A 24,099-nucleotide genomic window follows, 5' to 3' on the forward strand; every position below is an offset into this window, starting at 1 on the left:
GACAAGGCCCTTCCCAGCAGGGGCAACCCGTGACTCGTCCTATTTGAACTGGGGGAGGCCTCAGCCAGTGGTTGCCCCAAGGGCGGGGCCCGGGCCATTGTCACTGACTGTGTACTATCACTCCCGAACCTCAGAACGCTCCAGTTATGAGGCCGGAAGCCCAGGAAGAGGGACCCACATCAGCATTTCCTGCTGCTGAGCCCTCCCCTGCTCATGGATGGAGATGTCATCCCCGGGTCTGGGATAAGCAGAGTCCAGAGCTAGAAGGGAGGAGGGGGGCACCCTCACATGCAGTGGAGGCCTTCAGATTTAGCTCGGAGCCAGCACAGCGTGCTTTCTGTCCGTGTCTCCCGTGCAAGCCCCCGCCAGCCCATCTGGCGTTGGCCACGGTGAGGGCCGTGACCCGGGTATCATGTGCCATCAGGTGTGAAGGTGTCCAGGCAGAAGCAAGGCAGGGGATGGCCCCCAGGCAGGTGTCTGCGATGGGTGCGAGGCCCTGCAGGGGGCTGTGCGTTTTGTGACGCATCCCACTACCAACCGTAAAATACCCCGTACCAACGGGAGGGGCAGGATATGTGCGATGAGACCAAGGGGGCCAGATTCCCTGCTGTTGGAGTGGGGCACATGGAGGACCCCAGAAGGCTGTCTGTGTCCCAAAGCCCAGCACCTGTGAAGGTGACCTCGTTTGGAAATAGGGTCTCTGCTGTTGTGACTAAGGATCTTAGGAAGAGATCATCTCGGATTTAAGGTGAGCCCCAAATCCAATGACAGGAATGCTCGTAAGAGCAAGGAGGGCGATGGGAGACACGCAGACCCAGGGGAGGAGACCCGGAGATGACAGGGCGCAGACTGGGCTTCCACAGCTCTGAGCTAAGGATGCCGGCAGGCACCAACGGCTAGAAGAGAGGCAAGGCCAGGTCTCTCCCAGAGCTGACCCCTTTGTCTTCGACTTCGGGTTTCTACAACTGGGAGAGAATTGATTTCTCTTTGTTCTTTTTTTCTTTTTTAAGAATTAATTTATTTGACAGAGAGGGAGAGAGAGAGAAGGGCAGCGAGAGAGAGGGAACACAAACAGGGGGAGGGGCAGAGGGAGAGGGAGAAGCAGGCTCCCCGTTGAGCACAGAGCCCAGACGTGGGGCTTAATCCTAGGACCCCAGGATCATGACCGGAGCCGAAGGCAGACCCAGAACTGAGCCTGCCGGGCACCTGGATTTCTCTTGTTTTTAAGCCTTGGGTTTGTGTCATTTGTTACGGCTGCCCCAGGACCCTGGCACGCTAGTGCAGGAAGGCCTGAGCTGAGGTGGGTGGCCGTGTTTGCTTTCCTGACACTGGGTTTCGTAGGCCGATCTTTTTTTTTTTAAAGATTTTATTTATTTGACAGACAGAGATCACAGGTAGGCAGAGAGACAGGCAGAGAGAGAGGGAGAGGGGGAGAAGCAGGTTCCCCGCTGAGCAGAGAGCCCGATGCGGGACTCGATCCCAGGACCCCGGGATCATGACCTGAGCCGAAGGCAGTGGCCCAACCAACTGAGTCACCCAGGCACTCTCGTAGGCCGATCTTAACATGGACATATACCACATCAGGTCACATTTGCTGGGTGGATATGGGCCAGAAGGATGCCCTTTTGCCACAAAACACCCAACACCGTGAGGTGATGGACAGCTGGCTGGCTGCCGGCTCGGCTGGTCTGGCCTTTAAAGTCAGAGTGGGGACGCCTGTGTGGCTCTGGTGGTTGGGCCTCCAACTCTTAGTTTCAGCTCAGGTCATGATCTCAGGGTCTTAAGATCAAGCCCTGTGTCAGGCTCTGCGCTCAATCGGGGTGGGGGGGAGCCGCTTGAGATTCCTTCTCCCTCTCCCTGCCCTCCTGCTTGTGCGCGTGCTCGCTCTCTCTAAAATAAATAAATAAATCTTTTTTTTGTCTTTAATTTTATTTTTTTTATTTTTTTTAAAGATTTTTTTTATTTTTTTTTATTTATTTGACAGAGAGAGATCACAAGTAGACAGAGAGGCAGGCAGAGAGAGAGAGAGGGAAGCAGGCTCCCTGCTGAGCAGAGAGCCCGATGTGGGACTCGATCCCAGGACCCTGAGATCATGACCTGAGCCGAAGGCAGTGGCTTAACCCACTGAGCCACCCAGGCGCCCAATAAATAAATCTTTAAAAAAAAATGTCAAAGGGTGGGGGCGCCTGGGTGGCTCAGTGGGTTAAGCCTCTGCCTTCGACTCAGGTCATGATCCCAGGGTCCTGGGGTTGAGTCCCGCATCGGGCTCCCTGCTCAGCGGGGAGCCTGCTTCCTCCTGTCTCTCTCTGCCTGCCTCTCTGCCTGCTTGTGATATCTGTCTGTCAAATAAATAAATAAAATCTTAAAAAAAAAAAAAGTCGAAGGGTGTGTTTTCAACAGGTAACTTAGGGAAACTGAAGGTCACGGACCCCTCCTTTGGGGGAGGGGACCGGAAGCCTGGTCTAGCAGCACCCTGCGGGACAGCTGGGCTTTCCTCATGCCTCCTTTACGCCTCCCCCGGTTGGTGTCACCAGCTGCGTGGCTCCTGAAGCTGTTTCCCGATGACCGACAGCGCTCCGCAAGCCCCTTGGAGCTCCGTGCCGGTGTGAGGGGTCCTGAACACAAGCCACAGCGAAGGGTGGGGTGTCTTGACAGGCTTCTCTCCTATGGTCCCAGAAGCCTCAATGACACCTGAGCCGTCAGGCATGGGAATAGGTGTTAAGGAGACCCTTGACTGGGTGGGAGGCAGCAGGGCCCCCAGCCATGGTGGCAGTCGTGTGAACACGGGAAGTTTGTGGCTGGCGTAGTGATGAGTGGAGGGACCGTCGTTGTCATCTGAGATGGAGCTCCAGCTGTCAAAGTCGTATTTCAAGCAGCCGGGGTGGAAAAGGGGGCAAAGGCTCAAAATCCTGTCCTGAAGTGCTCAGAGTACTGTCTGCTAAGAGGTGAACCATGTCCCCTAAAAGTTCCCTTGTTGGAGTCACTCACAATGTCACCTTACTTGGGTCACTTCAGATGGAATTAACTGAGTTCGTACTGGTGTAGGGCAGACCCCTTATCCAGTGGGACTGGTGTCCTTGTGGAAAGGGGAGATTTGGACAGAGGAGAGAGAGAGAGAGAGGGCCACAGAGGGAGGGCCTCATGAGGAGACACAGGGAGAAGACAGCCATCTCCGAGCCAAGCAGGGTTGGGCCCCGTCCTCACCCACAGCCTCAGGAGGAGCCGGCCCGGCCCACACCTTGATGTCTAGCTTTCAGAGCTGAGAGAGAAGAAATCTCTGAATTCCTTTCTCTGCATTAGACCCGGGAATTTCTGGCATCTCAAGCCTGTTTTAACGTGGGCCCCAGAGTCCAGCTTTCCGGCTGCCGGCTGTTCACACTTGCCCGGCCGACCCAGATCGCCGGTGCCCTGTGGGACCGGTCCACTCTCTCCGAATTCGTCCCACACACTTTCTGCAGAGTTCTGCCTGCACAGGCCTACTTCCTGTGGTCCCCTGTTCTCCTGGCGGCTAAGCCTTCCCCGTCGGAACGTGGCTTTATGTTGGCAACCTGACTCTCCCAGGTCTGGGGTGGGGGGGCAGGGGGCTTTGAGGGAAACAGACTTTTCTCCTACAAAGTAACTCTTTCAAGGGACGTCATTCCAGTATCTTCAAGGACGGGGACAACTTCAATGAGGGAAGAAGGGCTGTGGAGGCTGGCCGGGGGCCTTCTGCCAAGGAGGGGTGGAGGCCCCTACCATACACCATTTACCGTGGTCCGGTCCCTGGACCCTGCAGGTGCCACAGCAGCCCTCCCGCTCGCCCACAGATTTGGAGAGGTTGGAGATTCAGCTTCTGTGTTGCTTTGCAACAAGCCAATCCAGCTGGCTGGCTTTGAGTTCAGCTTGGCAGCTGTCAGAAGTAGGCTCCCCAGACTGGGCAGCTTCCTGCCGCCCCAAGAAGAGTGGTCAGGAGTTTGAGCCCATTACTCTCCTTCTCTAGTCGGTCTGTTTCATTCAAAACACCAGCCCTGGAACCCCTGGTGGCTCTGTCGGTTAAGCCTCTGCCTTCGGCTCAGGTCATGATCCCAGGGTCCTGGGATCGAGTCCTGCCTCGGCCTCCTTGCTTGGTGGGAAGCCTGCTTCTCCCTCTGCCTCTGCCTGCTTGTGCGTTTGTGCTCACGCTCTCGCGCTCTCTCTCTGATAAATAAATAAAAATCCTAAAAACAACAATAACAACAACAACAAAAAACCCCCAGCTCTCCACAGAGTTCTTGAATTCCTCATGCTCAGCTGTTGTCCATGGCCGGGGACATGCTTGGTTTCCAGAGCCTGGCCTTCCCCACAGGTCATTCCTGGTGACCAGGTGCCTAGGACTGCCTCATCCCCATTCCTGCACACTGCTCAGGTCCTCTAGTCATGTCTGGGCCAGTCCACCAACCCCAATTCTCTGGAAAGGTCGTTGTCTGCAACCCTCTCCAGAGATTACAGGAAGCATCACTTGCAAGAGGGCTGGGCAGGCTCAGGTCTGGGACGGAGGCAGGACAGCCAGCTGGAGGCGGAGGGTGTCCCCAGACACTGTGGCTGTGCTGTGGGCTCTGTGCTCCCCAGCTCTTGTTTTCTCCCTCACCATGCCTGTGGGGGGCTTGTGTCCTTACTTCCCAGAGGCCAGGGACGCTGGAAAGAGACTCTGAGGTCTGCCCTTGCCCCTGGAAACACAGTTGTGACACAGATGTCCAATTCACGCGACTTAAGAAATGAGACTGTTAACGAGCACTTCATATTCTTAAAGGTGGCCTGTCCCCCCGAGGAGTCAGGGTGGTTAGGAAGGGCTGAGTGACTGGGGACTGGGATCTGATGGTAATCACGCCCTGGGGGCTTGTGTGTCTGGCAAGGTGTGGGAGTTAGGAGGAAGAGTGGGGTCTTGCTTATGGCTGCCTGTGTGTCTCTTCAGGCTCTGGGACCCCCTCCCCAAACAGACACATGCTTTGGGGAATGCCAGAAGGCTTGGGAGGCCCACAGTCAGCACTGAAAGGGGGCGGGATGTCTGCCCAGCTGCAAGCCCTTCCTCAGAAAAGCCCTCCACATCAGGCTGAGGTGGGCCCCTGCGACCTTTGGGCATTGTCCTGTCCTCCAAGTGGCTGCTGGGGGTGGGTCAGGGTCTGCTCATCTGCGTCCCCTGGCTTGGCCACGGAGGGTCATCTGCAGGCCTGGGGCCTGTGTTCCCTGGGGATCTCCCCTCCTCCAGGAAGCTGTCCGCCTGCCCAGCTCTTTGGAAGGCGGTGAAAGGGCTGCCTTACGAGGCTTCCAGTCTCCACAGTTCCGGCCTCCCGCAGGGGGTCTCGCAGGCCCAGAGCCTGGGTGGGGAGCCCGGTCTGCGCCAGGGGCCCCACCCCTTCCTCCTCCCGGCCAGCGGCCAGCCGGCCTGACCTCTCACTGGGAACTGGGGAAGTGAGCCAGGGCGGGACAGAGGTCTCTTCTGTGGGTCTGGGCCAGTACCTGGGGTGGGGGCATAACCGCGCCCCGTAAGGAGGCAGCCCCCGTGCAAAGCCGTCTGGCTGCACAGGGGCGAGCTCAGCAGGGACACCTGCGCCGGGAACAGACTCCCTGGGGCGTCCACGCCCTGCCCCGGCCTCTCGCCCAGCTGGGTGCGGCAGAATGGCAAAGGGCCCTGGCTGGGCACCGAGGGAGGAGGCGAAGACTGGGCCCTGTGGTCAGCTGGTGCAGTCAGGGGTGGGGGTGGCCGTCCTTTCTCTTCAGGCCTCAGTAAAGGAAGGGGCTGGTGGCCCTGGACAGCGGGTGATGTGCCGCAGGCCCTCAGGGCCTCCCACGGTGGACAGGGTCGTGGAGGGGGTCGTGGGGAGCCCGGGACACCAACCTCCGGCTCCCAGACCCGCCGGGCGCGCGCGTCTGCCGGCAGGGGCGTCCTGGCGCCCGACTTTACGCGCCCGCGCTCGACGTGCTCGTCCCCGCGCCGCCCGCCCGAACGTGCGCGCGCACGCCACCGCGAGCGTGTGTGCGTGCGCGCGCCCGCGCGGGCGGCGGCGGCGGCGGCCCTGAAAGCGGCGCTCTGAGCCTGAGGCGGCTGCGGCTGAGGCGGCTCCAGAGGCGGCGGCGACCCGCTCCCCGCTCCCCGCTGCCCGCGCCTCCTCCGGGCCCGCCAGCCCAGGCCGCTCCCCGGGGCCCGAAGATGCCGGCCGTGTCGAAGGGGGACGGGATGCGGGGTCTGGCGGTCTTCATCTCCGACATCCGCAACTGTGAGTGGCCGCGGCGCGAGACCCGGCCTGCGAGCGGCGGGGGGTCCCGGCGCGGACCCGGAGGGCGGGGGCCGGGGGCTCGGGCCCCGGGTGCGGGGGTGCGGGGCGCGGACCCGGAGGGCAGGGGTCATGGGGCGCGGGGCGGGGCGGGGTCCGGGGTGCGGACCTGGAGGGCGGGGGTCCGGGCGCGCAGGCCCAGGGGTGCGGGGGTGCGGGGCGGGGTCCGGGGCGCCGAGCTAGAGGGCGGGGGTCCGGGCGCGCAGGCCCGGGGCTGCGGGGTGGGGGTCTCGGGGGCGTAGGCTCGGGGTGCGGGGGTGCGGGGCGGGGTCCCGGGTGCGGACGCGGGGGGCAGGGGTCATGGGGTGCGGGGCGGGGTGGGATCCTGCGTGCGGACCCGGAGGGCGGGGGCCCGGGGGCGCAGGCCCGAGTGCGGGGTGGGGAATCTCGGGGTGTGGGGGTGCGGGGCGGGGTCCCGGGTGCGGACGCGGGGGGCAGGGGTTCAGGCGCGCAGGCGGGGAGCGCGAGGGTCCCGCTTGGGAACCTAGAGGGTGGGGGTCCAGGGGCGTGGCTTGGGGTGGGGGGGTGCGGCGGTGTTTGGGTGCGGACCCAGAGGGCAGGGGTCCGGGGGCGCAGGCCGGAGGTGCGAGGGACCTACAGGGCCGGTGAGGAGGGCGCAGGGTCGGGCCTGGGGCCTGCGGGTAAGGCAGCAGTGGGGCAGGGCTGCGGGGGCAGGGCGGGGGTGTTGTCCGCCCGCGTGGGGGGCTGTGGCTTCGGGGACGGTCCACGAGGGGCCCCCCCCATGATGCCGTCGATGCAGCGTTTAACCAGCGTTGTCCAGAGCAGCGCGGGCTTCCACTTGGCCGCGGGGACAGCCCGGTCTTGCGGGGCTCTGGTGGCTCGTCCGCCCTGATTCAGATGACTCATCCGGGGTCCGACGCAGGGCAGCAGAGGGTGGGGTGGCTTTGGGGTGACTGGCCTGGCTGCTGACACGCGTGTCCCCTCGCGGAGGGACAGGTCCGCCGCACAAGGCAGGCAGGCCAGGAGGCTGGTGGGGCACCGCGACCGCGGGTCCACCCGTGAACCTGGCCTTGGTGGGCAGAGGAGCTGCGGGGCAGAGAACACAGAGAACGCGGCCCTACAAAACCAGTCCCTCTGGTGCTTTTCTGCTTTGTTTTGTTTCCCATCGGAGCGGGACTGACCCCATCGCCGCCGGTCAGCGTCGGTTTCGAAGATGTCAGGGCACCGGCTGGTAGATGCGCGGTGTGGAGCCTTCCCTGGACCCCTCCCCTCCTCAGGCCGGAGGACCCCGATGCCCGCTGGGTCTCCCTGAGACTGGGGACGCTCAGCTCTTCTGTCCCTCCCCGTCCTGTGTGAGAAACCGAGAGGTCCACGCGGGAACCTCTCAGATCCGAGCTTTTACAAGTCGCTTTTCCTTCCTTTGCTGTTCCGCACGGTGTCCAGGGCAGCTCGCGATGGGAGCGTCTGGCGGAGCCCCTGCGGGGGAGCCGTTGGCCGGAGGGCTCGCAGCCTCACCTGGGCAGGGATGTCAGTGCCCCCATTTTGGAGGGAAAATGCGGTGGGCAAGAGAGACTCTGAGATCGAAACCGTCCGGGACAGCCAGTCGTCTGCATGTCAGACGCGTGTCCTGTGCCAGGTGCACGTTTGAGTGGCAGGTGGTGCCTGCCCTGCGCGGAGCACTCTGCAGGTACTCGCTGGCGGACCGTAGGGCAGACTTTCCCCGGCCCCACACTGTGGAGCTTGGGGCCAGTCCCTTGTTGAGCTGAGCTGCCCACTGGCGGTGGAGCGCAGCATCCCGGGCCTCTGTGCAAGTCGCTCGGTACAAGTGACAGCCACACGAGTTGTGCGGACACTGCCGAGTGGGGCACATCCGCTCCGGCGCAGGGCCACCGGACAGACCAGCGCTCTCCCGCAGCAGCGTGGGGGGGGGGGGCGGGCGCCTCGTCCTTCTCAGGGGCAGGTCTCTGTGTATTATGGCCCCTTCCTCAGAAACGCCTTTGTGACCGCGCTGTGCCCTGACCTGTGACCCATCCGTCGTCGTGCCGCACGCCTCCTTCAGAGCAGTGTCATGGGCTTGGGTGCCGTGCCCGCGCTGCACCGGAAGCCCCGTGAGGTGGGCTCCGCGCCCGTCTTGTTCGTCATGTCTCTCCTCCACTGCTTGCGCAGCGCCCAGCATGAGACGTGTGCCCAGCAGACGCGTAGGCGAGTGAGCCAGAGAGGACGTCGCTGGAAGATGATTTGTCTAATGGGCACTGCAGGTGGCGGGCCGAGATGTGCAGCCGCAGCCCGGAGTAGCTCTCCGAGACCACCTGCAGCCACCGGCCCACCTCTAAGCACGGGTGGGCCGGCGGCTGCAGGTGGTCTCAGAGAGCTAGCCCTGGCCAGAGCCGGTCTGACCTTAACCCCGGTGGGGCAGGAGAGTGGTCCCTGTGTCCCCTTTTCCTTGCCCACCTCTGACTGTGTGTGTAGTGGGTTCTTGTTATGATGTAGGCAGGCTCTGTGCAGAGAGGTCACTGAGTTGGCAGCAAGGGTCTGGACCCTGACTGCCTCTGACCTGCTTCACGACCCAAAGCCGGGGGCCGCTGACCTCCAGGTTTCTCAGCTGATGAAGGGGGCGCATTCTGAGCTAGAGTGTCACTGAGGTCTGTTTCAGCTCTAAAATTGCAGCTCTCCTTAAATTTCTCCCGTTAAGGTCTCCAGGAGTGGGCTGGGCACCTGCGCACCTCCTGTGAGTGGTTCGCTTCGGATGACTGGCTGGGAGCCTTCCTCCTCTTAGCAGAAGCAGCCGCGGATGTGCTCCAGCATCTGGGAAGGTGCTTCTGACGTGCGTTCTTCCTCACGCCTGTAGCTCTTGTGGCTTACGTAGCAAAGTAATTCCGTGCCTCAAAATTAACTTGGTCCTTTTTTTTTGAAGATTTTATTTATTTATTTGCCAGAGAGAGATCACGAGTAGGCAGAGAGGCAGGTGGGGCAGGGGGAAGCAGGCTCCTGCTGAGCAGAGAGCCCGATGTGGGGCTCGATCCCAGGACCCAGATCATGACCTGAGCCGAAGGAGAGGCTTCACCCACTGAGCCCCCCAGGTTCCCTCACTTGATCCATTTTGGTTAACTTCAACCGAGAGCCGCTGAATTTGGCTAATGTGTTTAGTGTATGGGAATTAATGAACTCTTTCTGTCTGTTTTTAAATTGATATTTAAAATCCTAACCCTTTTATTTAGTCCCGATTTTTAAATAATTATTTGTTTCGGAATAAATATAGATTCTCAAGAAGTTGCAGAGAAATGGACAGGGTCCCGGCACCTTCCCCTCACCTCTTCGGAGGGGATCTCTTGCATGACAGTTTCAACACCAGGAAACTGGCATTGGTACACTCCACAGGGCGTAGTCACATTTTATCAGTTTTACCTAACGGGGTGTGTGGGTGTTTGTACTTTTCTCACATTCAGCTTCGTGTAACCGCGCTTTAGTCAGGACCGAGGGCTGTTCCGGCAGTGCAGAACCCCTTGTGGTACTCCGCATAGCTCACCTGCCCCCTCCCGGCTACTAGTCTGTTCTCTGTCTCTACGTAACATCCCAAGGATGTTGTGTGACGGGCTGTGCGCTACCTGACCTGTCGAGGTGGGCTTTTCTCGCTCGGCACAGTCCCCTGCAGTCCGGCCAGGCTGCTGCATATTGATGTTTATCGTAGCCAAGGGGTGGATTTAAGAAAATTTTTTTTAAATTTTAAAAACTTGTTTTATTTTATGTTTTTAAAGATTTTAGGGGTGCCTGGGTGGCTTAGTGGGTTAAAGCCTCTGCCTTCGGCTCAGGTCATGATCCCGGGGTCCTGGGATCGAGCCTCGCATCGGGCTCTCTGCTCAGCAGGGAGCCTGCTTCCTCCTCTCTCTCTGCCTGCCTCTCTGTGATCTCCGTTTGTCAAATAAATAAAATCTTTAAAAAAAATAAAAAAAATAAAGATTTTATTTATTTGTCAGAGAAGGAGAGAGAGAGAGCACAGGCAGGGAGAGCAGCAGGCAGAGGGGGAAGCAGACTCCCCACTGAGCAGAGAGCCGGATGCCGGGCTTCATCCCAGGACTCTGGGGTCGTGACCTGAGCCGAAGGCAGATGTTTAACTGATGAACTAATCCAGGCACCCCAGATTTTTTCCCTAAAGATTTGTTTATTTGCGAGAGCGAGCGAGAGCACGAGCGTGCACACGTGCACACACGAGCGGGGGGGGGGGGGGCAGAGGGGAGGGGGAGCAGAGAGACGTCAGGCAGGCTCCACACCCAGCCACCCGCTGGACGCAGGCACGGGGCGTTCTCAGGACCCCGAGATCGCCACCTGAGCGGAAACCTAGGGTCAGACCCTCCACCGCCTGAGGCACCCAGCGCCCTTCAAGGGATGACTTTAAGAAAATGAAAGAACTGCTGAAGTTGGGGAACAGCTGTTTGCTGCTCAGTTACTCTGGGGCTTTGTTCACTCTCACACGTGTGCTTTGTCGGCAGACAAAGTGCAGAACTTGACGCGCACTTTGAGCGCCGCCGTGGACGGGTCGGTGCTGTGAGGGCGCCGAGAATGGAGAACCCTGCTGAAACCACCGGACTTGGAGTTGGCTGCAGAATAATCTAGGCTACAGGGAGAGAGAAGTGATAGGTCTTCGTTCTTGTGAGACCGGTCGTGTTGCCAGTGGGCACGAAATTGCCACCTCTGCGCCCGTGGCGGGGCTGTGCTGTGCAGATGAGTTAAGACCCGCCCGTCAGGCTCGGAGGCGTTTTATTTCATCCCTCCAGGCACTCACTCAAACGTAGGAAACGAGTGGAGAGATGTAATTAGCTATTTGGCAAAAACAAATTTCCCGTGTTTTTGGAGAAAGCGTGCGGTTTGGCTGCACGTGCAGCGACAGACGGGGGGTGGGGGTGTCAGTGCTCCGCTCGTCGTGTGGGTCACAAAACGGTGGCCTTTCTGTCTCTGGTAACTTTGTTGAAATTGGGCATCCCTTCGAATTGTTTTTCAGCGTGACTGAAGTTTAAAACACTTATTTGTTCATAAAATTCCATTTGTTACGAGTCATAGATTGAATGTGGAGAAACCGAACATAAAAAATTTAAGTCAGCTTAAGCGTCAGTGTAGGAAGTTAAATGTGAAGTTGGTACTTGATTTTCCTTAGTAATGACAGATCGGAATCAGAGTTTGCCGGTCTGCTTTTTAGCTTTTAAAGTTCTTAAAAGAGGATTAATGTTCATTTTAGTCTTGACAGGACATTTAAAAAATGCTGACTTTTTGAAAAGGAATGCTCTTTTTGCATATTTTCTTTTGCACTCTTCTGCACGATTTATATTCCTTAGAAACGGATTTAGGAAGTGTGTGACCGAGTGTGAAGGGAGGGAAGAAGCAGCCGGAGGAGGAAGGGAGTCTTTGGTCCAGGTTGAATTTTCCTGCCAAAGGTCGGTGGTTACTGCTGCTAGGAAATACCTGTGTGTTCTTCCCTGTTTCCCTCTGGCTCTTCTGGAGCGGGAGCGGGGGGACCTCTGTTTCTTTTCTGACAAGCTGGAGTGTCGCGCAAGTGAACTCTCTTGCCAGGTACTTCGCGTGACTTCTCTTCCCTCTTTTTTTTTTTTTTTTAAGAGACTTTATTTATCTACTTGACAGACAGAGATCACAAGCAGGCAGAGAGGCAGGCAGAGAGAGGAGGAAGCAGGCTCCCCACTGAGCAGAGAGCCCGATGTGGGGCTCGATCCCAGGACCCTGAGATCGTGACCTGAGCCGAAGGCAGAGACTTTAACCCCCTGAGCCACCCAGGCGCCCCAACTTCTCTTTTCTCTTAAAATGATTTTTGCTATGTTGTTTTGGCAACAGTATGTGTCACGATTTTGTAGTTGCAGAATTATTGGAAAGACTCTCTTTGTGACATTAAGTAGCATCTCCTTGGCAGAGTCAGAGCTGGGGGGGGGGTGGATTCGGGTGTGATGGCGCCCCCCAGACAAGGGGCGGGGCTCTGAGCACCTTGGAATTCTTCAGGCCTGGGGCTGTCTTCCCTTAGCTCAAATTTCAAAGCTTGTAAGACTCCCAAAACAAAAAGTGTTTTTGTAAGTTTTTGGTGAACTCATTTGGCAAAAGCACAGCCGGGAAGCACTGTGTGAACTCCCTCCTGTGCGAACGTTCACAAGTGCGTGCTTCCAGGCCACAGTGACTGGGTCCTGTGCTCCCTCCTAAAGTCTGAGCTGTTCTGGATTCAGGGACGCATCGAGCCTTGGGTTTTGGGTAAGGGATGGCATCTGGCCCTGTTATGTGAAATTTGTGGGGTTCAGAGAAATAGAATGTGTGGTCCCTGTTCCCCTGAAGAGCTTGCAGACAAATGCGGAGACGAGTTCTGGCCAGTGGACTCATCCTCACTGAGCGCCGCCTGTATTCAGGACTCTTGAATGCAGAGTTAGGGGAGTAAGCAGTTGTCAGGTGAACAAGAGGAATCCTTGCTCTGAAAGCAAGTGGGGAGGTCCTAGAGGGCAGACGGAGTAGTAGAGGAACACCAGGAGCTCTGGCACCTACAGAAGGGAGTTTTGAGTCAGACTTTGGAATGTTTCGTATTTACCCTTGACCTTGTTGAATATTCTTTTTTTGTTAAAGCGTTTCTGGTCCATTCCCTCCCTGGATCCAGCAGGATGAGACGAATGTGGGATAGACAGATGGGAACGGCGCCTGTCCTGTCCTCCTTCATTGTGGTCAGCACAGGGGTCTGATACTGAAACCACAGGTTTGATGGGGCGCCTGGGGGCTCAGTGGGTTGAGCCTCTGCCTTTGGGCTCAGGTCATGATCTCAGGGTCCTGGGATCGAGCCCCATATTGGGCTCCTGGCTCAGCGGAGAGCCTGCTTTTCTCTCTGCCTGTGGCTCCCCACTGTTTGCGCTCTCTGACAAATAAATAAATAAAATCCTTAAAAACAAAACAAAACACACGTTTGGGAGCTAGAGTGTTGGTGGTTTCTGTCCTCTTCGGTGCAGTGTGACGTAGATTAGATAATTTTGCCCTTAACACAGTGAATGGTGCTCTTAGGACTGTCGAAGGAACAGTTTTCACCGGGTCGTGTGATGTCAGATTTAGACTATCACTGCATTTATTGACTCTGGCATTGACCTTTTTCAGCATAACTGAGTTCACGATGCACGTTTACATGCTTGAAGTGTCGTGAGAAGTTGTAGGGGCGTTCGGTTCCCGTGGGCGTTCCCCAGGGAGGTGGGAGCTGAGGCTGAGCGATAAGACTAGAGAGAGTAAGACTAGCTCTCGACTGGGCGGGGAGGGCCGGGAGGGTTCTTGGCGGTGCTTGGGGTAAATAGCAGGCAGGGAGGAAGTGGCCTTGTTTGCAAATAGTGCTGCGGTGCCTGGTCGGGAAGAAGGGCAGGGAGAGTGTGGGGGTGGTGGGGTGCAGGGGTGCACAGAGCCAGAGAGGGCGAGGCGCGTCCTCGCTGTGCCCAGACTGTCGTGACTGCTCTTAAGATGCAGCGTAAACTTGAGACACTCTGGGTCCTGCCCGCCTTCACGCATCGCGGCCTGCCCGCTGCTCTTCGTTCTTCCCTCGCTGTTCAGAGAGGCAAAGAGGACGAGGACTGTGGCCCACGGTCGTCTGATCACCAGAGTGTGGGGAGTGGAGTCAGGAGAATTCCGTGGGCGTTGGGAGCCAGCGGGTGGGGAGGTGGGAGGCCCATCAGGCGAGGGGCTGCGGCCTGTGGTCTGGCCCTTGGAGCTGGTCGTCTGAGTCAGTGCAGTGCGACAGGTTGCAGAGGCCATGATGGGCCCCACGAGGACAGGACGGTCTCGGCAATAAGGCTGAGACCCACTCCCTTGCTAGGTTCTGACCTGCTGTGGCTCCCTCAGCTTCTTGCTGCCTCAGGAAACAGGGCCGTGAGGGGAACAGAAGTTTCTGCGGGTGCTGTGGGCCAGGCGCTGGCTCTGCTTCCTTTCGGCTCTCACTTTTGCAGACTGGGGCTGCCTGGAGTCTGGAGTCTGCAGTTTTGCACCAGATTTGAGCCCAGGGACAGCTGCGGTGCTTGTGTGTTCTTGTGTTCTGGATGCTTCCCGTTTCCTTGTCGCGTGCCCCAGGTTTGCCATCTGTTCACGGTCGAAGTGCGGGCTCAGCGCCCAGATTGGGTCGTGCCTGGTTTCTGTTCGGCATCGTAAGGTGTTTTCCTTCCCTTTAAACCCCCTCCCGGAGCCAGGTCAGGAGTGCCACGAGGATGGTTACGTCGGTCCCTGAAGCCCTCACGCTCCTCAGGGCAGGCAGCGCCTATCGGGATTTGCGTCTTGCTTCTTCTGCGGCCAGCCTGCCTTCGTGTGATGTGGTTGAGAGCAATTACATGTTTCTAATACGGTTTAAAAAGCACAGAGAAGGGGCGCCTGGGTGGCTCAGTGGGTTAAAGCCTCCGCCTTCCCCTCAGGCCGTGGTCTCAGGGTCCTGGGATCGAGCCCCACATCAGGCTCTGCTCAGCGGGGAGCCTGCTTCCCCCCCTCTCTGCCTGCCTCTCTGCCTACCTGGGATCTCTCTTTCTCTCTGTCGAATACTTAAATAAAATCTTCAAAAAAAAAAAAAGCATTGAGAAAAGACACTGAACTGATGCTGTTTTAGAAGAATCCTGAACCGATGGAAAAAATAGAGCAGGAAAACGAGTATTTTGAAACACTTTGGGTGGCATTGATCGCTGCTGAAAAATACAGTTCTGTAGCTTTTTTATTTTTTAAGATTTGATTTATTTGTGTGGGAGGGTGCGGGGGTGCGTGCGCTCGTGAGCAGGGGGAGGAGCAGAAGCGGGGGGGGGGGGAGTATTCCAGAATCATGACCTGAGCCAAATAGCAGACGCTTCACCGATTGAGCCACCAGGTGCCATCAGCCCCGCCTTTTTTTTAAATGTCAGGTACAGCAGGACCAGATCAGAACCCGAGTTTGAGCCTTCTTGCGCCCATGAGAGTCAGTCTTCCGTGACAGCTCGTGCCGGGCTGTGCCAGGGGATGTGGTAGAAACATGCCTCTTTCCGCGAGTCTTCAACGGGCCTTTCTTCCGGAGGACACATTCTTCACAATCTCAGTTCTTTCTTTTTTTTTTTAATTTGAATTTTTTATTTTTAAAAGATTTTATTTGGGGCGCCTGGGTGGCTCAGTGGGTTAAGCCTCTGCCTTCCGCTCAGGTCATGATCTCAGGGTCCTGGGATCGAGCCGCGCGTCGGGCTCTCTGCTCAGCCCCCCACCCCGCCTGCCTCTCTGCCTACTTATGATCTCTCTCTGTCAAATAAATAAATAAAATCTTAAAAAAAAGATTTTATTTATTTATTTGACAGAGAAAAAGAAAGAGCGTGCACAAGCAGGGGGAGCAGGAGAGGGAGAGGCAGGCTCCCCATCAAGCGGGGATCCCGATGCGAGTCTCGACCCCAGGACCCTGGGATCATGACCTGAGCCGAAGGCAGATGTTTAACGACGAAGCCACTCAGGTGCCGACCCCCCACATCCCCGACCCGAGTTATTTCTTTTTTCTTTTTTTTTTTAAAAGATTTTATTTATTTATTTGACAGAGATCACAAGTAGGCAGAGAGGCAGGCAGAGAGGAGGGGGAAGCAGGCTCCCTGCTGAGCAGAGAGCCCGATGCGCGGCTTGATCCCAGGACCCTGAGATCATGACCTGAGCCGAAGGCAGCGGCTTAACCCACTGATCCACCCAGGCGCCCCCCGAGTTATTTCTTTTAATTAGCTTGTGGCTTTTGTTCGAGTGAGCAGACAGGGAGGGGGGGAAGGTGACTGATTGTCTGAAGGGCCTTTTGTGCCAGGCTGTTTAGTTCCTGAGGTTTTCTTTCCTTATTTTTTTGGGATTTTCATCCATGGGTTGGAGTGGTGGCCGCTTGCACAGGTGCTGGTGGTCCCAGAGGGACAGAAGACGCTCTTCCGCTGGGTGCTCATGTCCCATGCACGCTCTCTGGCGCCACATTTGCCGCAGGTGTGGTTTAAATCTCCTTAATGTTACGTCGTCAGAAAACCAAAGTTCTTCCTACAGGGTTCTGTTTCGCTGTACACTTGGTACAACCCCAAGAGTGAAGTATACTTTGAAGGCATATATTTCAAAATTTGTTGATTTTTCTGGATTCTGTTTTCTGATTTAATTGTACAAGTCATTTGTTCGTTCATTTGAGAAATCTGTTGAGTGCCTGGTACGTGCCAGGCGTTATTCTCTTCTAGGCCCGGGATCCAGTGGTTAACCAAATGGACAAAATTCCTCTGCTTTCAGAACTTCAGTTCTTATGAGAGTAGGCAGACAAAATAGATGAGAAAAATATGTATTTATTTATACCCATTCATCTTTTTGTTGATCTGTTGTGGAGAAAAGTAGGGAAGAGGAACAGAGAGCAGGGAAGGTTCTCGATATCAAAGAATGTGGTCAGGTCAGGTAGCCTGAAGAAGGTGTATTTTTTTTTTTTTTTCTTTTTAAGATTATTTATTTATTTATTTATTTGACAGAGAGATCACAAGTAGATAGAGAGGCAGGCAGAGAGAGAGAGAGAGAGGGAAGCAGGCTTCCTGCCGAGCAGAGAGCCCGATGTGGGACTCGATCCCAGGACCCCGAGATCATGACCTGAGCCGAAGGCAGCGGCTTAACCCACTGAGCCACCCAGGCGCCCATTTTTTTTTTTTTTTAAGATTTATTTATTGGGACACCTGGGTGGCTTAGTCGGCTAGCGTCTGCCTTCAGCTCAGATCATGATCCCAGAGTTCTGGGATCCAACCGATGGTTAGGCTCCCTGCTCTGTGCGGAGCCTACTTCTCCCTCAGCCTCTGCCCCTCCTCCTGCTTGTGCTCTCTCTCTCTTTCTCTCTCTCAAATAAATAAAATCTTTTTTAAAAAATTTATTTATTTTTTCATTTGCCTTCTCTTAATGCAAAATCTTTTTTTTTTTTTTTTAAAGATTTATTTATTTATTTGGCAGAGAGAGAGACAGCAAGAGAGGGAGCACAAGCTGGGGAGTGGGAGAGGGAGAAGCAGGCTTCCCACTGAGCAGGGAGCCCGATGCCGGGATCGATCCCAGGACTCAGAGATCATGACCCAAGCCGAAGGCAGATGCTTAATGACTGAGCTACCCAGGCGCCCCTAAATAAGCAAAACCCTTTTTTTTTTTTAAAGATGTTATTTATTTGACAGACAGAGATCACAAGTAGGCAGGGAGGCAGGCAGAGAGAGGGAAGCAGGCTCCCTGCTGAGCAGAGAGCCCGATGTGGGGCTCAATCCCAGGACCCTGAGATCATGACCTGAGGTGAAGGCAGAGGCTTAACCCACTGAGCCACCCAGGCGCCCCATAAGTAAACAAAATCTTTTTTTTTTTTTTTTAAGATTTTATTTATTTATTTATTAGAGAGAGAGCGAGAGTGAGCACAGGCAGACAGAGTGGCAAGCAGAGACAGAGAGAGAAGCAGGCTCCCTGCCGAGCACAGAGCCCGATGTGGGACTCGATCCCAGGACGCTGGGATCATGACCTGAGCTGAAGGCAGCCGCTTAAGCAACTGAGCCACCCAGGCGTCCCATTTAAACAAAATCTTAAAAAAATATTTATTTGAGAAAGAGAGAGTGCGAGCAAGGGGAGGGGCAGAGTGAGAGGGAGAGGGAATCTTAAGCAGACTCCCTGTTGAGCCTGGTGTACCATGGGTTCCATCTCAAGACCCTGAGATCATCTCCTGAGCTGACAAGAGTCAGATGCTTAACTGACTGCACCACCCAGGCACCTAGCGTATCTGTAATTTTTTACTGGATGCCAGACGTCGTGAAGTTCACCTTGTCAGTCCTAAATATTGTGTATTTCTTTAAATATCCTTGAGTTTTGTTCCAGGATGAAGCTCAACTACCTGAAAACCGTTTGATTCTTACAAGGAGGGACCAGAGCAGCCTTTAGTCTGGGACTGATTCGACCCCAAGGAGGGATACACTCCTGCTTAGAGCTCGGCTCCGTGCCCTTGCTTGATGAGATGTCCCTCTGGCTTGCAGGCCCTACGCTGCCTTCATGGTCTACCCTCTGGGTTCTTTCCAGTGGCTCGCTCCACAGCCTCAGAAGCTTCCCGTCTTGCTTGAGCAGAAACGTAATGAGACCTAGAGGCCAGGACCCTTCTGCCGCTCTCTGGCACTCTGCTCTCCCGGCAGCAGGCTCTGTCCCATGTTCTTCCCTGCACGCTCTAGCCTCCTCGGTGTGTCTCCACACTTTACGGAGACCTCAGGGCTCTGTTTGGGTTCCCCCTCCCGAAGCAGTAAGCTGGAGCAGTTGTAAGGCTCATCTCGTTTCTTCTCTGCCTCTCAGTGATCACTCTTGTCCATAGTCTGCTGTCCAGTTTCTGAGAACTGTCGTGTTGTCTAGGTTTTTAGCTGCCTGAGGTGGGAAGGTAAATCATGTCCCTGTTTAGCACCATTGGGTTTTGGGGAGAGGCGTTGAATCTGCAGTCGGATATGAATTCCAAGACTGGAATTCCGAGAAGACGTCTGGGCTAGGGCTACGGGGGCATTCCTTGTAGGTGGTGTTTGAAGCCATGAGCCTGGGAGCGCACCGAGGGAGTGAGCATCAGAGTATGGCTCTCACAGCCGTAGCTTTACGGCGTGCCCGGCATGCTCCCAAGTCCGCTGCCTTCCCTACTGTATCGGACTGAATCGGATCGCCATGGTAACCTTACAGTAGGTACCGCGGTCCTCCCTGTTCCATAGATGAGCAACCTGAGGCCCTGAGCGCGAGGCCATGTGACTGCCCAGGAAGTGGTAGGACCGGGACCACACTCTGGCGACCTGCTCCGAGTGTTCTCTCCTGCGCAGTGCTGGCCCAGCTCTCCCGGACCGTGGCTGGAGCTCCAGGCATGTAGACCAGAAGCAGTCGGGAGAGCCGCGTCCTGGTGGGAGGAGCACAGGTCAGGGAGGAGGAAGCAGTCTGGTGCAGAGGTGAATTAGTGGGGCTAGTTTGAGGGAGAATCATTGGGAAACCTGAGAGGCAACCCTCGGGGAGCTCTGCTGTACAGAGGAGAGGGAAGATGGTGACTGCAGGTTGCGGAGGGCGGATGAACTCTCGCTGCTGCGGCAGGTGCACGCAGGGTTAGCGGCCTGGACCAGCTCTCCTGTGCTCGCTCATGTTTGTGGATCAGAAGCCACGCACAGCCTGGCTCAGCGGGGTCCTCTACTGGAGTCTCACAAGGCTGAAATCAGGGTGTTCCCTCTGGAGACTCTGGTGGTGACGCTGCTTCCAGTCCTTGTAGCACAGGACTGGGGTCCCCTGTCCCTGCCGGTCACCTCCTAGAGCCCGCCCACGTGCCTTCTCAAGGCTCGCGTGAGGCCTCTCCAGTGAGTCCCTCTCAAAATACCATCTCTCGACCTGGCTCATCTTCCGCCTCCAGGCAGAACGAGTTCTCTGCTTTTAAGGGCTCAGATTAGATTGGGCCCATCAGCAGGACCCAGGATACATCCCCTATCTTAATTACATGTGCAGAGTCCCTTTTGCCCTGGAAGATCTCCTACAAGGTCCTAGTATTAGGGTGTGGGCATCGTTGCAGGATGGGGCGGGAGAGGGGTGGGGTATTCTGCTTATCTCAGTGCGGTCAGAAAAAATTTTTTTGAGTTTAATTCATTTGTTCATCAGTTCACTGAGTGCCGGTTCTGCACAGTGATCAAAATAAACAAGACTAAGGCCATGTGCTTACATTCCGGCGAGGGAGACGTGACGTAAGCGCGATACTTCGCGCACCGCGCACCGCGAAGGGGGAACAAGGCAGAAGAGGGGAGCCGCAGTTTAGGTAGTGCAGCTGGGGGTCAGGCGCGCCCTGCAGTGCTGGGGACAGTGCGGTTGGACTGAGGGTCGGGGAGAGAGCCTGGGACGTTGGAGTTGGGTGCAGGGGGCAAGGGAGATGGGGATCTCGTGGGCCGTCCTGAGAGCTCTGGGTTTCATCCTGAGTGACGGGTGAGCCCGTGGGGAGGAGGGGCTGGCGGCGAGCAGAGAAGGAACCTGCTTCGGGAAGAATTCTGATGGTGGTGTTGGGAAGGGGGTGCGGGGAAGCAGGCAGAGGGGTTAGGAGGCTCTGAACCGGTGGAGGAGGGTGAGGGCTCCTGGGTGGTGGGGGAGGGGGAGCACATTTGTGGGCTGCTGGGAGAGAGAAGGAAGGGCCAGGGAGAAGGCGTGGGAGGGTGGAGGAAAGCTGAGGAGCAGGGGCGGTGGTGTGAGCCCGAGTGCTGCCAGGCGGGCTCTCTGGTGGCCAGTGGGGGCGGTGAGGGAGGGACTTCTGGGGGGAGAGGGGAAGCCGTGGCGTGGGGTGGCGGTTCAGGAGAGCCGGGCAGGGCCTCCCTGGGCTCCCCGCGTGTGCGAGGCCAGCCCGGGGACTGGGTGCGTGCTTTCCCCAGGCACATTCAGCTCTCCGGGCTGTGTGTGGCGCCAAGTGGCCAAGAATTGGACTCGGCAGGGAGGGGTTTTTACCAGCAGGTGCACAGACAGAGAAGCAGGCTCAGGACTTGGCGTATGTGGTGGGATTGAAGCTGGCTAAGGGCGGGGGGGCATGGGGAAGGGGTGGGGAAGAGAGAGGGAAAGAGAGAGGGAGGGAGGGAGAGGAAGAGAAAGAAATCAGGTCCTGGGGTCAGGGTGGCTCATGGGTGTCAGAAGACTTGGCTTGCCTGACTGAGCGGCTGGAAGGTTGGGCCACAGGACACCGCAGTGGACCATGGCTGGGAGGGCAACTGTTGGCACGTGTCTCGGGCGGGAGCAGATCGCGTGAGGAGCGGAGGTCAAGGCCAGAGGGTTGTGTGGGGGTCATGTGCATGGACATTCATCAGCAATGGTGGTGATCCCAGCGTGGCCTGGAGGGAGGTGGTGCCATGGCGAGTAATTGGGCAGGTCTTCTCAGCTGTGTGCATTTTTGTTATTTTCTTGTCTATGTCCTGAATGTTTTAGAAAGTTACAAGGAGGTTAAAATCAAGAATGTAGTTTAAGAAGTTAATTGTAAAACACTTGACCTCTGCCTCATCTCCACATTCCTGAACCTCAGAGTCATTTATTTTCATTTTATGGCCATTTTTTGTCTTATTTACTTTAAAAAAATGTAATTACTGAATTCCATGTTATACCACTTATGGGTGTTTTTTCCCACTTAGTTATTACTTACTGATTTCTTACTTTGGAAGATAAGGATTTGACTTACCTGAGCTTTCCTTGTGTCATTCTCTCACTGCCACAGTGTTCTCTTTAATTAATATGTAGCATTTAATGTCTGAACACATTCTCAGCTCAGAATGATAGTGCAACTTTTTTTTAAAACAGATTTTCTTTATTTATTAGAGTAAGAGAGTGAGAGCATGAGCAGGAGGAGAGCAGCAGAGGGAGAGGGAGAAGCGGGCTCCCCATTGAGCAGGGAGCTCGACGTGGGGTTCACTTCCTGGACCCTGGGATCGTGACCTGAGCCAAAGTCAGATGTGTTACCAACTGAGCCCCCCAGCTGGCCTGGTAGTTCAACTTAATATCTTTGGTATTAATTACTGCTTTTGTACTTTTTAAATTTTTTTTTTATTTTTAAGGAGTCTTGATACCCCGTGTGGGGCTCGAACTTACGACCCCGGGATCAAGAGTCACACGCTGCACCGACTGAGCCAGCCCAGTACCCTCTACTTTTGTATGTGTTAATGCTCCGGGTGCTTTTCAGCCCTGACCGTCTAGATGTGGCTGTGAGAGCCCGAGGCACGTGGCTGGACGCAGCAGGGAGCCTCTCAGCCCCTTCCTTGCGTGATGGACGTGTCCTTCGTGGGGCGGTCGGTTCTGCCTTCGTCTGGTCTGCTTGTTCTGCTCACGCTGTCCTCCTGGGACTTCCCTTCCTTGGAGTCCAGAGGGCCTTGTCTCTGGCTGGACCTCTGTTCTTTGGAGCCTGCATGTCTGTCCTCTGGGCTTGTGTGTGTTTGTGCTCGGTGAGAGTGGGTAGCAGGTAAAATTCTGAGATTTTGCATTTTTGAAAAGAATGTGTTTTTTTAACCATTGTACTTAATTGAGAATTTGGCTCTGGTAGAATTCTAGCTGAAAGTAACTTTTCCTCAATTTTGAAGGCTCGGCTATATTCCTGGTGTCTGGTGTCTGCGATTTTAAGATGCTGTGCCGGGGCGTAGCACATGGTGACCTTTCTCTCTCTCTCTCTCTCTCTGTTTTTAAAAATTATATTTATTTGAGAGAGAGAGAGAATGAGAGAGAGAGAGCATGAGAGGGGAGAAGTCAGAGGGAGAAGCAGACTCCCTGCTGAGCAGGGAGCCCGAAGTGGAGCTCAGTCCTGGGACTCCGGATCGTGACCGGAGCTGAGGGCAGCGGCTTAGCGGACTGAGCCACCCGGGCTCCAGGTGCCCTTTTTCAGTCTGGAAACTCATGTCCTTTCGATTTGGGGAAGTGTTCTTGTTTTATTTCTTTGATAATTCCCTTTCATCTTGTTTTCACTGGTCCTCTAATAAGAGGTGAGAGTCGGACCTCTTGACTCACATTTTCTTACCTTTTTATCTTTCATCTTCCATTTCTTTATCACTGCGGTGGTTCATTTCTGACACTTTCAACTTTGTCCTCTCGTCCTTCTTTTGAACTTTTTTTTTTTTTTAATATTTTATTTATTCGACAGAGAGAAATCCAACTAGGCAGAGAGGCAGGCAGAGAGAGAGGAGGAAGCAGGCTCCCTGCGGAGCAGAGAGCCCGATGTGGGGCTTGATCCCAGGACCCTGGGATCATGACCTGAGCCGAAGGCAGAGGCTTTAACCCACTGAGCCACCCAGGCGCCCCTCTTTTGAACTTTTTAAAATTTCTGCAAGTACTCTTATAATTTGAGGCCTTTCTTATTGTCTGAGTGCTCCTTTTTTTGGTGTTATCGGGTTCTTAAAACTGTATTTTCGGGGCGCCTGGATGGCTCAGTGGGTTAAGCCTCTGCCTTTGGCTCAGGTCATGATCTCAGGGTCCTGGGATCGAGCCCCACATCGGGCTCTCTGCTCAGTGGCGAGCCACTTCCCCCTCTCTCTCTCTGCCTGCCTCTCTGCCTACTTGTGATCTCTGTCAAATTAATAAATAAGTAAAATCTTAAAAAAAAAAAACCCGTATTTTCTCTGTATTGCTTTGGAGTGTCTTGCTCTGTAGAGCCTCTTTGCTCTGCTTTCCTTTTCTGCAGTTTGCTCTGGTCTCTGGCTCATGCTGTAGGCACCTCCCGGATGCCCGGTGGCGGGACCCTGTGCACGCACACGCACCGGCACGGGCCGGCACGCTCAGAGCTCCGGCGGGAGGCCTCCGTGCACGGTGAGGGGTGAGGGGTCTCTTCACTGGGGGGAACCTGCCTGCCAGTGGTCTCCTCAGTCTCTCCAGAATGACGCTCCAGTCTCGTCTCTTGCCTGGTGAGGCAGCGGGAACCGGAAGGCCCGCTGCCGTTGTTCCGGGACGGCGCGTTGCCCCGCCAGTGAGTCGTCCTCCGCGCCGCACCGTAGCCTTCGCTGGCGTCGCCGGGGCTAGAGCTTCTGTGTTCCTGCTTTTCCAGAGGGGGAGCCTCTGGTCTTCTGCTGGTGCTGGCGGATAGTTTGCCTGACAGCAGGGTGTGCTGGGGGGAGCCTGCTGCTCCTGACGCAGACTTAGCCCTCCTCCTGACGCCTGCCTCCCGAGGCACCGGACGTTTTCAGTCCTAGGCCTTTCCGGTCCTCGGGAGGCTCGTTTTCACTAGTTCTCCCTCTCGCAGGCGGCTGGGCCCCAGCTCGCTCTGTCAGTCTGAGTAGTGGCCGCCTGCTCATCGCCTGCTCATCTCTTTCCAGCACCCTAGATCGTGGGACCGCTCTTATCATACGGTCTTCTTTTGCGTACGTTTCGGACTCATTTTATATACGTGTATACT

At 55.9% G+C, this 24,099-nt stretch overlaps 1 protein-coding gene across 5 annotated transcripts in view; it reads left to right on the forward strand.

Annotated features, from left to right (window-relative positions):
* The first annotated feature begins 6,016 nt into the window (after positions 1–6,016).
* Positions 6,017–24,099, forward strand: part of AP2A2 (adaptor related protein complex 2 subunit alpha 2) — an 82,037-nt gene continuing 63,954 nt past the window's right edge. For all 5 annotated transcript variants that reach the window (XM_046016335.1, XM_046016337.1, XM_046016336.1 and 2 more), the window contains exon 1: positions 6,017–6,233. In XM_046016335.1, coding sequence (XP_045872291.1) covers positions 6,167–6,233 — 67 coding nt within the window. In that variant the 5' untranslated portion in view covers positions 6,017–6,166. The remainder of the gene's footprint in view (positions 6,234–24,099) is intronic.

Source organism: Meles meles, chromosome 8 (genome assembly GCF_922984935.1).
Source record: "Meles meles chromosome 8, mMelMel3.1 paternal haplotype, whole genome shotgun sequence".
NCBI lineage: Eukaryota > Metazoa > Chordata > Mammalia > Carnivora > Mustelidae > Meles > Meles meles.